At 33.0% G+C, this 15,562-nt stretch overlaps 2 protein-coding genes across 4 annotated transcripts in view; both read right to left on the reverse strand.

Annotated features, from left to right (window-relative positions):
• Window positions 1-940: 940 nt before the first annotated feature.
• LOC126840051 (protein halfway) lies at window positions 941-7,794 on the reverse strand. Of its 3 annotated transcripts, none has more exons than XM_050575543.1 (9): window positions 7,303-7,794; window positions 4,511-4,726; window positions 4,107-4,433; window positions 3,805-3,983; window positions 3,537-3,707; window positions 2,993-3,148; window positions 2,816-2,926; window positions 1,896-1,964; window positions 941-1,821 (listed from the first exon to the last, which is right to left on the reverse strand). In XM_050575543.1, the coding sequence occupies exons 1-9, from the start codon at window positions 7,370-7,372 to the stop codon at window positions 1,615-1,617; spliced, it is 1,506 nt and encodes a 501-aa protein (XP_050431500.1). In that variant the 5' UTR covers window positions 7,373-7,794; the 3' UTR covers window positions 941-1,614. The 3 variants fall into 3 exon arrangements, with proteins under 3 accessions (XP_050431500.1, XP_050431509.1, XP_050431504.1); XM_050575552.1 differs by lacking the exon at window positions 7,303-7,794 and adding an exon at window positions 6,209-6,326 and having other exon boundaries at window positions 943-1,821; XM_050575547.1 differs by lacking the exon at window positions 7,303-7,794 and adding an exon at window positions 5,618-5,846 and having other exon boundaries at window positions 944-1,821.
• Window positions 7,795-10,437: 2,643 nt separating this feature from the next.
• Window positions 10,438-15,562, reverse strand: part of LOC126839193 (mucin-5AC) — a 33,638-nt gene continuing 28,513 nt past the window's right edge. The window contains exons 15-18 of the mRNA XM_050574326.1: window positions 13,787-15,386; window positions 13,182-13,350; window positions 12,705-12,992; window positions 10,438-11,802 (exon numbers count right to left, since the gene is read on the reverse strand). Of these exons, the coding sequence (XP_050430283.1) occupies window positions 11,060-11,802; window positions 12,705-12,992; window positions 13,182-13,350; window positions 13,787-15,386 (2,800 nt within the window). The 3' untranslated portion in view covers window positions 10,438-11,059. The remainder of the gene's footprint in view (window positions 11,803-12,704; window positions 12,993-13,181; window positions 13,351-13,786; window positions 15,387-15,562) is intronic.

A 15,562-nucleotide genomic window follows, 5' to 3' on the forward strand; every position in this document is an offset into this window, starting at 1 on the left:
TATTGAATATTAAAATTAAAAATTAAGTTTGACCAAATTAATCTCATTATTTATAATTTAAAAAATATGTTTATAATATGGGGAAAAAGTCATTTGGGATAACGGTATGCAAGTCAAACATTTTGCTCAAACAAGATGAAAAAAAATACAAATAAACTTATCAAAAATTAGAATATTTTTTTAAATTCATATGTAATCGTTTTGTAAGGCTCCAACATAAAATATTTCTAAAAACACCACATTATAGCAATGGAGCACCCTAACTTTAGCATAATAACAGATAACTTTCAAACACAATAAATAATAAGTTGGCTACATTTTAATTTAAATAAACGTGAATAATTGGATTTAGATGTGTTATGACTTATGTTTTATGCGATAAAAGACATATATTGGACACACATTTGATAAAACCTATTATTTTTTAAAACAATTTAAATAAGCTCCATGACGATAAACAATTAACAAATACTCAATAACAATTAAGGTTAAAACAATTTAACCAATTTTACTCTTTAAATTTTGACAGAATGAAAAATATAAACAAAACTAATCATAATATCATTAAAGTGTATTGAAGAATAACATGCAAATTTAACATTTTATCAATAGACAAAATATTTAATAACAAATATATAAGATATTCAAAAAAAAATTTCAATTTATTTAAGTCATAATTTTCATAATTGTGCGATTTCTGTTAAAACAGTAATCGTAGGTTATTATTTTAATATACGATTTTAAACGATTTTATTTTTAAACAAGCAAATAAATATTAACACTAGATATAAAAAAAATGCAGTACAATACAAACGCACATATTTAGTTGTATACAAGTACATTCTTTGCCATATACAATTATTTTATACTTGAATGTTATTTAAATTTTAATTTAAAATTATATCTTAAAAATACAAAGTATATCATTCAACTTGTCAAATGATAATTAAATATAATGGTATTTTTAATAAAGATTAATTGAAATAATTCTGATTGAATAATACAACAAGCTCATAAACAAAACAGGCAAGTTTTTTTAAAATTATAAACATGAAATTATGATAATATATAATACCAAAATTATGGATATCATCAATAAACTCGTTCAACATTTTAACGTTTCAGATATATTTCCTATATATATGCTGTACTTATCTCAGCAAAAAAACAAAAAAATTAAACATAAAACTATTTTAACAATAACAAAATATAATAATGAACAAATTAAAAATCACAGCCCTAAAATTAATAATTAACAGAATATAAGATCTGAATATAGCGCCAATTTTAAAATATTTATAACAGCATATCAATTTAGTGTTAGCTTATATCCACTAAACGTAAAAACATATTACATTTTTTTTTAATGAAATTTCTTTTTACAACTTAAATATCATATAACATTATATAGATAATAAAATATGTTTATATTTAAGTGCTTTCCTAGCAAATGTATAAATTAACTGATAAATTATTAACAATAATAAAAGTCCATGCATATATATTTTTTAAGGCACAATGGTAACTTAATAATATTTGTTTATACATTTTTAGCTCTTCAACAGTCTTTTTATAGTTATAGCGGTTATATTTTCAGAAAACGTACAGAGTTATTTATTCAAAAACCCAATCACAAGGAAGCTTAGGCATTTTGGAAGCCGGCCATGGTAAATAACCTGCTGTCTTAAATACCCAATAGTCATAGGATACTTTTCCAATCAGTAGTAAAAGAGCAGATATTTCGGCAGCAATGATATAATACATGTAGTCTGTCCACTCAGTTTGGGTAACACACACAATTTTTTGGTCCAGGTCTATTACCTAAATTAAAATTAGAAATACATTAAATTAAAATTTTCACTAGAGTTAATATTTTTGTAAAAAAATATACTCACTCTACCAATTTTTTCACATAAAACTTCGTCGAAGTCACGCATATAATGTTTGTATCTTATCAACCAAGCCTGGAAAATTTATATAGGAATATTTTTAAAGATGGATACAATAAAATTGATTTTCCAAATTGTTATAATATATAAACTTAGAAATAAACTCATTTTAATAGATTTAGAGAAAGCATATGGCAGAGTTCTGAGAGAGGTTTTGAAGTAGGTGTTAATGAGCATATAAGTTTGATAGAGCATATGTATGAAGATTCAAATACAAATGATCAAAAAAATGTGTAAAATAATGGAGGACTTTAGGTTTAAAGTAGGTGTAAACCTGGGTTCTGCTTTGAGCCCTTAGCTGTTTTCTGTTGTAATTGATGAAGATACAAAGGAAATAATGGGTGAGGTACCATAGTGCATGATATAGTTTTGGTAGGAAATTATCTAGAAGAAGTTAAGAATAGGCTTGAGGAATGGAGAGTAGCACTTGAAGGAAAGGGACTAACGATTAGTAGAATATACAGGATACGAGTTCCAAACTTCTAAGTTCCTTCCTCCAAAGAAGAGGATAAGACGTTAGCAGGACAAAACGAGTAATGACAATAAAGTTAAGCAAGGTTAAGAGTTTTTAGTATTGAGAACAATGGCTTTGATGAGGATGTGAAATATCCTTACTTAATAGGATTAATTATGGTTGGATCAAGTGGAGCAAAGCGTCAGGTATTTTATGTGACAAGAGAATTCCAATAAGACTTAAAGGTAAGTTCAACAAGAGTGTAGTAAGATTGACTGTGCTGCATAGGTACAGGAAAATGATAGAGAATGAGTGTAGCGGAGATAAGAATGCTTTGATTACCTAAACTAAATTATTTCATCTTTAGCTAAATAGGATTAGTATATAAACAACTAATTTTACAAAATCTCACTTTAAATGTTTGTGCAGTACTGCAATCACATTGAAGTTGATTACCGCCTAAATTGAGAATGTGTCCATCAAATTCTCTGTCAAACGAATAATCAAAAACATACATTGGTATCTATAAAAAATAAATTATGAGTAGTAATTTTTTTTAAATTTAATAATTCTAGGAAATATAATTTACCGATTTTAATTGGTTATGTTTTAAACTCAAAATAGCAAAATTAGACAAAAACCGTGAACCTTCTAATGGCAAAATGTTTGATATTTTATTATGATCAGCATAGAAAAATCTTAAATCTTTGTAAGCATCCAATACTAATTCATCTATATCAGTTATCTGTAAAATAAAATGGTAAAAATATTTTTATTCGATTTTTTTATCAATTATTAAATTTAATAAAGAGGAGAAGTGGCCGAGTGGGTAAGGCGGCAGTGTGTTAGCACTCACTGTCGCTGGTTCAACACTCGGTCACAGGCGCTCCGTTTGCCGAGCAAACAATCAAAACTCTCAGGTTGAGACCTGAGCTCAAAAAAAGGGTGTATAATTAAACATACTGTGTTAAGAAACATTGAAGTTGAACATTTCAGCAAGTTTAAATTTAGTACAACTCTAATTTCACATATTTTTTAGGTTTATTTGTATTTCTAAAACTTTTAAACACATTGTGATGTTTATTTCACCATAATAAAAATAAAAATAAATTTATAAAAAAAAGTATTATTACATTGTTATTGGTAACATCCAATTTTACTGTATTTTCAGGTAAACTCTTTGGTAAATTTGATAGTTTATTATTTGAACAATCTACTTCAACTGTATGCAGTACATTTCTGTTTGAAACCATGTCCATACCAAGTGCTTTACATTTACAGTTATTGGGACATTGAGTATTTATCTATAAAAAAAAACCCATACAGTTGAAAAGCACATAAATAAACTAAATATTAATTGTTGTAAAGAATAATATGTACGAAACATTAAGAGGTAAATACCTTATCAATTATTTTAATTTGGTCATAAGCCAATATTTCTGTAGAATTAAACCAATGAAATGACCGGGGAGCCATACAAAATGTATCATTTGAATTTTTAAATAAAAGTTGTTTGCTCTCATCATTTTTTGAACGTCCCATAAGCTCCAATAAACTGTCACAATTAGTATTGTTGTTATCTAAAATATACAAAATATATAATATTCTATTTTTAATTGCAGAAAAATCACATTTAGGCTCGTATCACAGCATGTTTTTTCATATCACACGCGTAGGTGTGAAATGAGCCTTAGAATTAATACTTGATATATCGATCCAAAACTTCGTCACTTCATTTTTGATAACAGGCAGTGTTGATATATTTGTACGTGAAAAATCTAACATGGCCAAAAGTTTAAGTTGTTCCAGCGCTAATGGATCTTGCCATTCAGTTCCGAAAGCATTGTTAGAAAAGTTCAGACAAGCAATCTGATGTGTATGCTCTAAACGACCAAGTAATCTATTTACATAACTACTCGTTATGGACAATGATATTAAATTGTTTAAATGAAAAGAAAATTGTCCAAAATCAAAACGCTCGGCAGTCATGTTGTAGATGTGTAGCGCTTTGATTGCACCCGTTTTTACACCTAAAATTACACCATACATAAGTGTTCTCATTAAATTGATATGAACATTATTATTATAACATGAATATTATTATTACTTGAACATCCCAAGTTCTGTAACAGATCATCATTAGACCGAACGCGGCAGCAAAAAACTGAAGATGCTTCAATTTGTGTGCATTTACACGGTGCTGTGGTGATTGGACATAGTTCTGGCGGTTCAGTATAACAAGACGCTAGCTCATTACAGTGAACCGTTATTGTACAAAAGTAGTAAATCCATATTAATAAGAATCTGCTTCCAATATTCATAACTACAACAAAAGAAAGCAATTTTAAACAAAAACTTCAACGAATTGTTCACACAACTGAGCTGATACCAACTAAAGAATATAACGAAAGAGTATTTGAATCTACACCGACCCTCTAGAAATGAAAATTTATGTGGCTTCCTTAGTAATTGTTATTTGTTCAGTATATTGACATTAGAATGAAAAACTCATAAAACCTAATTGTGTACCCTCGAAAACACTTATTTATTTAACTAGTTATTAGCATAACCCAAATGACAAAAGTAGAAGGCAACTACTTGTAGTTTATATGTAACAATTGCAAGTATTAACTTAGTGAACTATTAGAGCTATTACATTTTGACAAAAGTACAAATTACTCATTGTAATTAATTTTATTTAAATATATAAAAACATACAAATTAGTATTAGAAAAAAGTGTGAGGAGCACAAAAACAAAGCTATTTTTTGTTTTTGTAAATTTAAGTGTTTAGACAAGGAATGTGGAAACAGTTCATAAGATTTCAAATAAATTTATTAAAAAAAAAATCTAAGTTATAAGAATTTAATGTAAATAATCATGATAGTGGTAAAAACTGTGATTCTTGCTGTCGATAATATACAATTAAACGGGAATCGTCTTAAATAATTGTAAATGTAAATCAATGTTATACCTAGATTTACTATAGACGCATATTTTTAATAACACAAATGTAATATAAAATATTTTACCACCTAGTCTTATATACTATAGTATTTATAATACTATAGTTAGTTTTTAGTTTTATTAATAATTTCAAAAGAATTACCACAATCGCAATTATAAGGTAAATCACAACAAAATACTAATTACTGGTACAACAGAATGATAATGAAAAATTAAACTACCTTATAAAATATTTAGGAATATCTTACCTCAGATAAATGTTATTACTCAACTAGCAAATCTGGCTAAAATATATTTGATTACTGATTAGTGAATAAAACATCTACTTATGCAAAAAAAAAATTAAATAATTTTATCAAAAATGTTAATATTTGAGCTAGAAAAATGTAATTTGTACATAATTAAAAAGGTATAACCATTTTAAGTAATAGTTAATTTACACAAGGAAAAATTGGAAAAACAAAATAATATAACACTAACACATTATCAGTGTTTTTGTAAAATTTGTATTTTGTTGTTTCTTTATCACGAATTGTGTTATCTTAGATTATAAGTTAAATGGTTATTTCCATAGACATATAATACATGTATTGGTTATGTCGAATTTACTTATCAGCTATTCAAGAAACATAATATTTTTGAATTAATAATTGTTATGGAATACATGGGTATATGTCATTAAACGTGAGTTATATGTCATCTGTTAGTATATGTAGGTATACTATGTATACGTCATACATTATACTGTTAGGTTATGCTGTAATATAAATCATTTTTACATGATTATCAATAATCATTTCGCGCCATACAATTATTTAAAAACAAATAGTTTCACGTACTTGCGATTCACGGTCGTTTTTGTACACATAAATTATATTACGTACTATAATAAATACATTCGATTTTCATATACAAGTCTAAAAACTATTCATGACACTATAATGTTGTGTAATGATTATTGTAAACGATATTAACATACCTGTAATGATAATAGCGATTAGTTGTACTCAATAATTGTCGAAAGACGAAACTATTGAGAAACTTTTCGAGACTACTGTGCCAGACATAGAATTATTTGAAATATTTAAACCCTATGGCGAGTTGTAAAATAGGTATTAGTCTTTCTTCCGAAAAACGCTACTTAATGATTTTTTTATAGGAAGGTATTTCTTTATTTACGTTAACATTTATATTTACATTATTAAATTATTCTATGAAACGTAGTTTAAATTATGCTCACAAAACAGTATTATATTTCTTTACGTAGTGATAAAAAAAAACAATACTTGTAAAAGAACCGAAAACGGTATATCCTCTGCTGAAATGGAAATGTGTTAAGAAACACCACACCACCCATTTTTAAGGAGTAAAGTATAGGTAATTTTTTACACAATCTTAACTTAAAGGTTAATTTTTGATGTGTAACTAAGAGTTCAGTAGTTAGGACTCTTTTTAGTAGTTAAATTATTTTTCGGACTATCACAGCATCCTTGACAGCGATTTAAAAAAAAATTCTGTTGAGTTGAGTTTTACGCGGATTAATTTTTCTCAGGCTTAATACATAGTTAAGGAAAGAAATGCATACGTATTATTTATGACAAAATCATCTGTGTTCCATCATCCGTATTTTTTCGGTATACCTAATACAACCAACGCTATATCATTTTTAAAAAAGTCAAAATAGTCCTTTCTTAATTAATTAATTATTCATTAACTGGTTGAAATATTTTTAAAAAAAAGGCGATGGTAGAACACAGACAATGTTGTTGTCTATATTATGTGAACATTTGGTTTCTTAGTTTTGATTACAGCCTTTGTAAAATTAATCCGCGCAAGGCGGGTTTTTTGAAGAAAACGTGCCTTTTTGATATTGATACAAAGAAAAGCTGTTGTAATTGCATTATTTCTTATTATTTAGTGGCTGGTTACTTACCGTAGCGGAATATTATTGTGTTAGCCTGATTCCTGTACACATACAAACAAAAATGTTTTTTTAAAACCATCCCTTAAGTTATTTATTTTACTATCAATTTTTAATTTATAAATGTAGGTTACATGTCTATGACACAATAAAAGTAATGTTCTAATAAAATGACTGGCTAATTATTTTCAAGATTAAAGCTTTTAATTAATAATTGAGGTAGGAGGAGAAGTTGAACGTAAAATGTCATCTATTTTTAAGCGCACCGCAGACCCGCGCTTTAACAGAGTCACGACGCATTTAAAACATTTTTAACTTACAAAATAATTAGTTAATACTTTTTATCGACCCGTCATTGTTTATATTAGAACATTATTTTATTGATAGTATTGTGTAGGTTGTCGTTTAAACATCTTTTAAGATATCTAAATAAGTAACGGATTTTTTTTTATGAAATGCTGATTTTTGGCATAATAATTTTGAATAGATGTAAAGCGATTGTATGGTTAATTATTTTCGAGGTATGCTCGGCAATTAAAAAAAAAAACAAATTATCAAAAATATATAACAATTGTAATGTTTGACGTTTGTATGCAAGTATTATTCGATAGGTACATATCCTATGGCTGAGGCTGAGGGGATGAGGAGGTATTAATTTTACAACGATTTGTTTTTAATGTTTTATTTTAGTGTCTGGGCCCTCAATATATTTTAACAAACGGTCCGAACGGCGATTTTATCATAAAGCAAGTCTATACACCGGAAATCGTACCCTTAAAACTTTAACGATTCCCTTCCGAAATCGAGAAAAAGGCACAATAACGATGAAAATGTGTACAACCGCACGGTTGAGTACGGTGTAACCCAACGTGTAAAGCGCTTGCGGCGGTGTGTGCCGTTTTACTGCCACCAGCCACTGTCGACGGCGCGGCGGCGGTGCGGTGGGCACAGTGCGTCGTGGCGGTTGCCTATTCCGGAGAGGAGCGGGGCAAGTTTTGCCGTCGATCAGCTTGGCGATGGCGTAGGCAATGCGGCACGGTATCAGGACCCTATGCGGACGGCACGCGGCCGCCGTCCAATGCGGACTTTTGGCACGGCTCGCCGCGGCATCGGGCGTCTCGGGGTCTCGGTCGCATGGGCTCCTGTTACCGACGACTATCGAATCCACCGTCGCCGACAATCACGCCGAGCCGCCGCGGTCGACCGTCGGACGTAGCGCCGCGCAGCGGCTTGGCAATAAGCAAAATATATTAAATTATTGTTTCATTGTTGTTCGCGTCGTTTGTCATGTACAAAGAAGACACCGATTTTCGTTACAAATAAATTTCGATCGTCCCAAAAACGAATCGGCCTGACGTAACGTGGCCCGTGAAAGTATATAATTTTTTTTTTAAAACTGTTTTTTCCTATACTATGTATTTTGCATACTACATACACATACATGCTCGTTGTGTACGGCGATGTTCGCGCACGCATACCGAGGGTTGTAGTAGTAACGAGATTCAACGTTATTAGGGTCTCATGTGACGGTTTCGCAGCGATACGAAAATGTATTCGGATACTTTGCCGTAATGTTAATACGAAATTATTTTATTCTGTTATTAACGATTGGCGGACTTGGCCGAAAATGTTAATCACGGCCTCGACGAACGACCAGGGCCACAGCAGACCGACGTCGTTTCTATTTTCCTCAACGCCGCCGCGCCGCGCCGCACCGTTCCATAGGCAGAGCTGCACGTCTCGCGTGTGTTCTAATTTATTACACTCAACCTCGAATATCCACCAAACCAAAAAAAAAAAAAATTGTAAATCTTCAACTTAAGGCGCGTCCACACTAAAGGCCGAACGAGAATCTAACACAATTTGCCGTGCAGATAAACACAGTTTGAACTTATAAATAATTATTTATTATTTAATTTAATTAAAAACAATAAATAATTAATTTAAAAACAACACAATATGCTAATACAATATAATTATAAATGGATTGCCTAAAAAAAATTCAAAAAACTATTACACAAATTATTACGTCTTGGGTTTTACATTTTTTTATTATATTGACTAAGTTATCGTTAAGACATGACCACGTGTAAACACAGTTTGTTTTGTAATAATAAACTCAAAAAAAAAATTGTTTTAAGTAAGTTATGATCATAAATCGTACCTACTTTATTGGGTCAAACATTTAATAAGTTTTCCCCTTCCCCTTCAAAATCGAGAAAAACAATGTTTTCTAAATGACAAAAATTTCCAAAATTGCAAATACTTTATAACTAATATCGTTGCAGGGGATAAGAAGGGTAGATATTGTTCTTTACTGATATGTTCTGAAAATTGTAGCCCACGATTCACTAGGGTCAAATGTTTATGAATGCCTCAAACCGACCTTGTGAAAATGCACGTGTTTCATAAGCTGTTATTCAACGCAACGGCTATAGTTATAGGTAAAAAATATTTATTACTAGCTTCATAAATCGGCTTAAGGCTGCAAGTGAAAATTAAGGTCATTAATACTTAATTTAGTGAGTTCCGTTCAAAAGTTATTATTTATTAGTTATTGGAGAATACACAGATATTGCCTCTTATACGGTATACTTATTTACGTGCCTTTAAAAAAGAAATGTTTTTATAATTTTATTAGCCAATAAACATTTAGTTTAAGTTTGGTTGTCCCGGTAATTTTTTAGTCGTTATCATGTATCATACAAAAAACGGTATATTCTTTGCACTTTATGTCAAGCGTTGACATACTTTTTTATATTATTTTTTAATGCTACGGCGAAGATCCGAAGTATGACCCCGAACCCCAAGACGACACATCAACAATTAACTCTCCCCCAATTAGGAAATCGGTTAAATTCGGGAAAAAAGCCATTAAAAATAATATTAATAATTTCGCTGGTGGCAACCATATATTAGAGCCAAGACTAGTTCATTGAATAACACATGTTTATATGAACTATGTCACATAGTTCAATATACCAAGATGACTGAATCACAACAAAAACTTTTATTGCGCGAAAGCTGTTTATTTCTATTAATAGCAAACATAGATGCAAAGAAACTTTCAAATTTATACAAAAGATAATATTATATTTATGATAGTAAAAAAGTATGTATGAGACATTGCTATAATAAAATTTGGTCCACTGCTAATGACCACTATTTTTTAAAATAATAACAATAGATTTTTTAGAATAACACATTAAAAAAAATGTAACAAAAAAATTATAAAAATGTATCATAGTCACAAAATTAAATTATGTAATTAAAAAACTATATATTTTCAAAATATTGATAAAATTTAGTAGAAAGTTGTGGTATATGTTGAATGTTAAAACACTCGCAGTAGCTGTATAAAAAAAATAAGGGTTCTCATAAAAAAATAAATACAAATTACTATACAAATATCTTACAAATATTTATTCTTAAATTACTAAAATATAATATATTTTTTTTTATCATTACCTACTCTTAGATGTGTACAAAACAAATCGAATGAAACTACAATGCCTAGATACACTATTTTGATATCGACAGTACCTACGAATAAAACAAAAATGTTGTAATTCCATCCGAGTTGTATTCTCTATCTCTAACTGGCCTTAAGAATGTTCAACTGAAGGATACAATAATCCAAATATTGCACATTACAATAATAATTAATTCACTTCGAGGAAGACTAGGAATTTGTGATTTTACATTTGTATTGTTAATTATTATAAACATTGTGTAATATATGTTTGTCGTTGTTCTCAAAATTCGGTCGTTAGTTATTGCATCCGTTGGACCAGTTACAAATGCCGCCAACCGGGTCGAACGACAGCCCCTTGGGACACGTGTACTCCCATCCTATTAGCGAGCCGTATTCGGTTTTGGCGCACGATATGAATTTTTGGCATGAATACGGGTGCGGAAAGCTGCCCATATCCAGACACTCTATGTACCCGTCGCCGTGTATGCGCACCTTTCCCTTGAGCGCCACCCGCTCGCCGGAGTTCGAGTGTTCCGAATAATCAGCGTACTGCTCTTGGTTGGCGTTGTCGTTGAGGAACTGTACGGGCTGTACCGGCCGCAACGGACGCGGAGTAGTAGTCGTGGGCGCGGCCAGTGGTGTGGTCCTCGAGGGTCCTCGACGCAGCAAGAACGTCTGTCGTGATGTGGCCGGCAACGCGGTGGTCGGTTGCGGTTGCTGGACGAACGGAGGTGGTGGTGGTGGCGGCGGCGGTTGGAATGGGACGGACGCAAATGGAATGGGATGGAACGGACCCGACTGGAACGGAGACGGTTGGAACGGGCCAGAAATTTCCGATTGGAACGGGTTGGGTGGGTTGGATTGGAACGATTCCGGTAATTTAATAGCTGGCGGTTGCGGCTGTTGTTGTTGTAGTGTTCTCACGGACTGGCTGTTATCGAACGTCGAGTCCTTGACGTGGGGCAATCGCGGCTCGAAGAATTCTTGACGAGTTGGTTCCCGGAACAGATTTTGCTGAGGACTGCTCGTCGAAGGCCCTAAACACACAATTAAATCACACTGTTTAATTGTCATTCGTTTCAATACATGGACCAAAATTAAGCTTTGCTCGACATTAAAAAAAATAATTTGTTGTTTTTGACATTTGACTTGATAGATGTACCTATACTCGAAAAACTAAATTAAAAAAAAATTATTTTTCTTATTAGGTATTTTTTTACATTTCATTTTAGTCAATTGTTCACTTTATACTTTATAAAATTTATACTCAATAATATTATATAACTATCGACATTTGTTTATGCTTTTCTAAAAAATAAAATGTAAAAACTCTAATTTTATATTTTATATTTATACTTATATATTTTGGGTATTGGGAAAGAAAGGTTGAATCTTGTTGCTAATTAATTTTAATACAGTTTGTATCTATATTCTATTAATACACAAAATATAACCTATTTTGTTGTACATTTTTATGGAGCCAGACCAGAATTTTTTTTTAAATAACAAACAATTTGTGCAAAAATAATGATTTCATCATGTAGCTTAATAGACCTTGAAGGCTCAACGTTGCCATCATAAAATGCTTACATGAATCTAATCATGAGATAATATTTAATATACATTTTTTATTTACTATTTCAAATAATATTACATTTTAAAAATATATCTTTATTTGCCTGATTCAAAATATGACCTATTGTTTGAAATGAAACATTATTTAATTTTATTATTTAACTTCTATCTAAATAAAACATATTTTAGAAAATGTAATTAAATAATTTTTATATGTTATTTAAATTTTTCCAAATATAAATGTAGTTAGTTATTAATTCTACATATTTTAGGGTATTTTTTTTACATTTATGTATGTTTATGGGTTGTTTGTAAGATTTCCATTATTACAAAGTACAAACTTTACTCATTGGTAACTACTTACTGAATACGGCAGTAGATGGCGGCGCTGTGGCAAGCGTGTGAATGGCGACGACGGCAGTGTTAGCAAGATCTTCGACGGACCCGCCGATTTTGCGATCATCTCTTGTTTTGCTAAAGAAACTGGAATCGTCAAAATATGGCTGTGCTGACGAGCCTAAGAATTCACCAACATTGCTATCTTCTGCCAAAGTCTCAGGAGTCGTGCTGGTCGTAATGACGCTCTTCAATGTTGAAGTTCTGCTTTTAATCCTTCGTTGTTCGGGTCTTCGAGACCGGGGTGTAGTCAGTTCTAAGGACAAACCAGCGACTCGGTTAATTCGGAGAAAAATGTCGTACATCACTTTACAGGAATTGTGAAAAGCCAAAAGAATGTAACATGACAGATATATTAAATATAACAGGTGTTACTAATAAGGATAAAAATGCAGGGGACGTTTTCTGGTTTTGAATGAAATGAAGGTAAAAATACCAATTTTACCTTCTTCGTTACTCGCCGGCAATTCTGTGGTTGTGTATTCTGGTCTAAATTTCCTTCTTCTGTGAACTTTTGCCGAGTACGATTCTGTGGTCGGCGTTGATTCTTCAATAGGAGTGGTCGTACGCTGGACGGGTCTCGTACCTCTACTGCGATTTCTGTCCCTGCGGATCTTTAAAACAAAATAAATTACAACTTACCGACGACCACGGGTAACTCGTATAAGTATACAACCGATGACAATGTAAACATTACAATATTATTATGAAAAAATGTATGTTAGCGTTTCTAAAGATTAGTGGACGGGAAGCTTGGGATGCAATGCGGATGCGTAGCACACGGTCATGTCATTCGCGGCGGATATGTCTTTTAATTATGTAATCATGCAATAAATGTGCGGCGACTTATATTTGTCAACGCGGTTGGTTCTTGCTAAGCCACGATATCTCCGATGTTTAAATTACCATGCAGCACTCATCGGTCGTCCGCCTTCGAGATTCGCCCTTGTTAATGTAATACAATATAATTAGTAGTAGCTTTTCTCACATGCGCCCGTTGATTCGTTTTAGTCGTTTTTTTAACTGGTTACGGTATAAAATCATTCATACCTCTGCCGATGAGTTCTCGGCGACAGGCTGCCGAGCGTCGAATTTCGTTTCGCTTCCTTTGAACAACTCTCGAGGCCTGTCTTCGTTCGTTAGCCCGTCCGACAAGGTGTTGAGCTCCAACGAATCGTACGCCCTGACCCGTCCCCGGTTTCTGGTCACGTTTTTGGCCGGAACCGATGTGAATTCGTTTTGAGATCTCGCTCCCGGAGCCGGCATGACTCTTATGAAAAATATCTTTTGATCGTCTTTTAAGAATCTAGTGTTCTGCCGGCCGGACGATCTGGGTCTGGATACCTCTCGGGAATCGTAGTCCTCGGCGGCTTTGTTATCGGTTCTCAAAGAACCTCTGAACACTTGTTTACTTCTAGCGGTGGTCGTGGGTGTTACGGTCGTGATTTCATTTGCCGTCTCGTCGGCAGGATCGAAACCATCGGTGGTGGTAAATATCCGGAATTCTCCGTTATCCGCGGATAGCTCTTCGAAAGTTTTGTCGGTGGTCGAGACGTAGTTGAACGTGGTCGGAGCCGATTTCCACGTGTCATAGCGAACGTTATCGACGTTTTCTTCCACGGTCAAAGTGTCTCGCTCGAAAGACGCTTCGGTTGTTGCGGTAGACGACGGTATGAAAATCGGTGTACGGGATCTAAAGAATCGGGTTTTTTGTATTTCAGCTGTGCTCGTCGACGACGTTGATTCAGTTGTCGTACCTAGTCTGAACCTGGATCCGGTCCTTTTCGTTGAATAGGCGGCACCGGTACTTGAAGTTTCACTAGACGGAGTAGTCGACCTAAACCTATTGAATTTTCGCGTAGTCGCGTCTAAAGTGCTATCGCTAGTAGGTCTGACGAATCGTTTACTGGTGGTACTCGTCTCTTCGGGTTTGTTTTGGCCAGATTTAACGAAACGATTAGGGTACCTGTTCAACCGACTTCTTTTATCGGTGGTCGTTTCGATAAATATTTCTGTCGTCGACGTGCTCCTATCATTCGGCTCAGTCGGCTTTCTTAGAACGGGTCTGAGGTGCGTTTGACTCCTGTAACGACCCTTGAGTATCGATTTTGGAGTGGGTTCTTCTGTCCTCGTAGTGTATTCGACCGTTTGGGACAGAGGAGTCGCATTAAGTGAAGCATTGACTTCCGTGCTGGGTTTTCCCGTTTCGGTTTTTTTGTGTTCGGATAAAAAGTTTTGTATGTTTTTAACGCGAACGCGCTGTCTTTCGGTCGCGGCTTCGTAGATCGAAGTAATAACATTGGTAATTGTAGAAGTCGGAGCTCTAGTGGTATTAACAGTTGTGGGGATGCTCGACTTTGCAGACGTAGGGGCAGGAGCTCTAGCAGTAAAAACGGTTTCAGGAATATCTGATGGTGTAGACGTGGAATCATGTATTATAGACGAAGGGTCCGTCTCGGTAAATAGTGTCGTGATAGGCAATTTGGTGCTAATCATACTAGGCTCGGGGGTTAAAGTTTCTTGACTCACCTTAGGAGTACTGGTTTCTCTGATTTCTTCGACGTCCTCTTTTGTCGTCACCTCGATTACTCTATCTTCAGGCGTACCCGCGGTAGTCGTAGTGCTCCTTTGTCTCGTTAACGAAACGTACCTACATATTAAGTCGTTAATATTATGATGAATTTCGGTTATGACTGTCTATAATAGCATTGATTTTTATAATATACATATAGGGCATCCTACTATTGAAATACTTTAGACATTCAAGAGAGGTAATTATAGAAAGGCGCTGTAAACTTTATAGTAGGATGACATATCTGTATAATA

Source organism: Adelges cooleyi, unplaced genomic scaffold (genome assembly GCF_023614345.1).
Source record: "Adelges cooleyi isolate 19-005CV unplaced genomic scaffold, UGA_ACOO_1.1 ACOO_flye_CR_arks_rails_tigmint_CR_PRNA_108, whole genome shotgun sequence".
Taxonomy (NCBI): domain Eukaryota; kingdom Metazoa; phylum Arthropoda; class Insecta; order Hemiptera; family Adelgidae; genus Adelges; species Adelges cooleyi.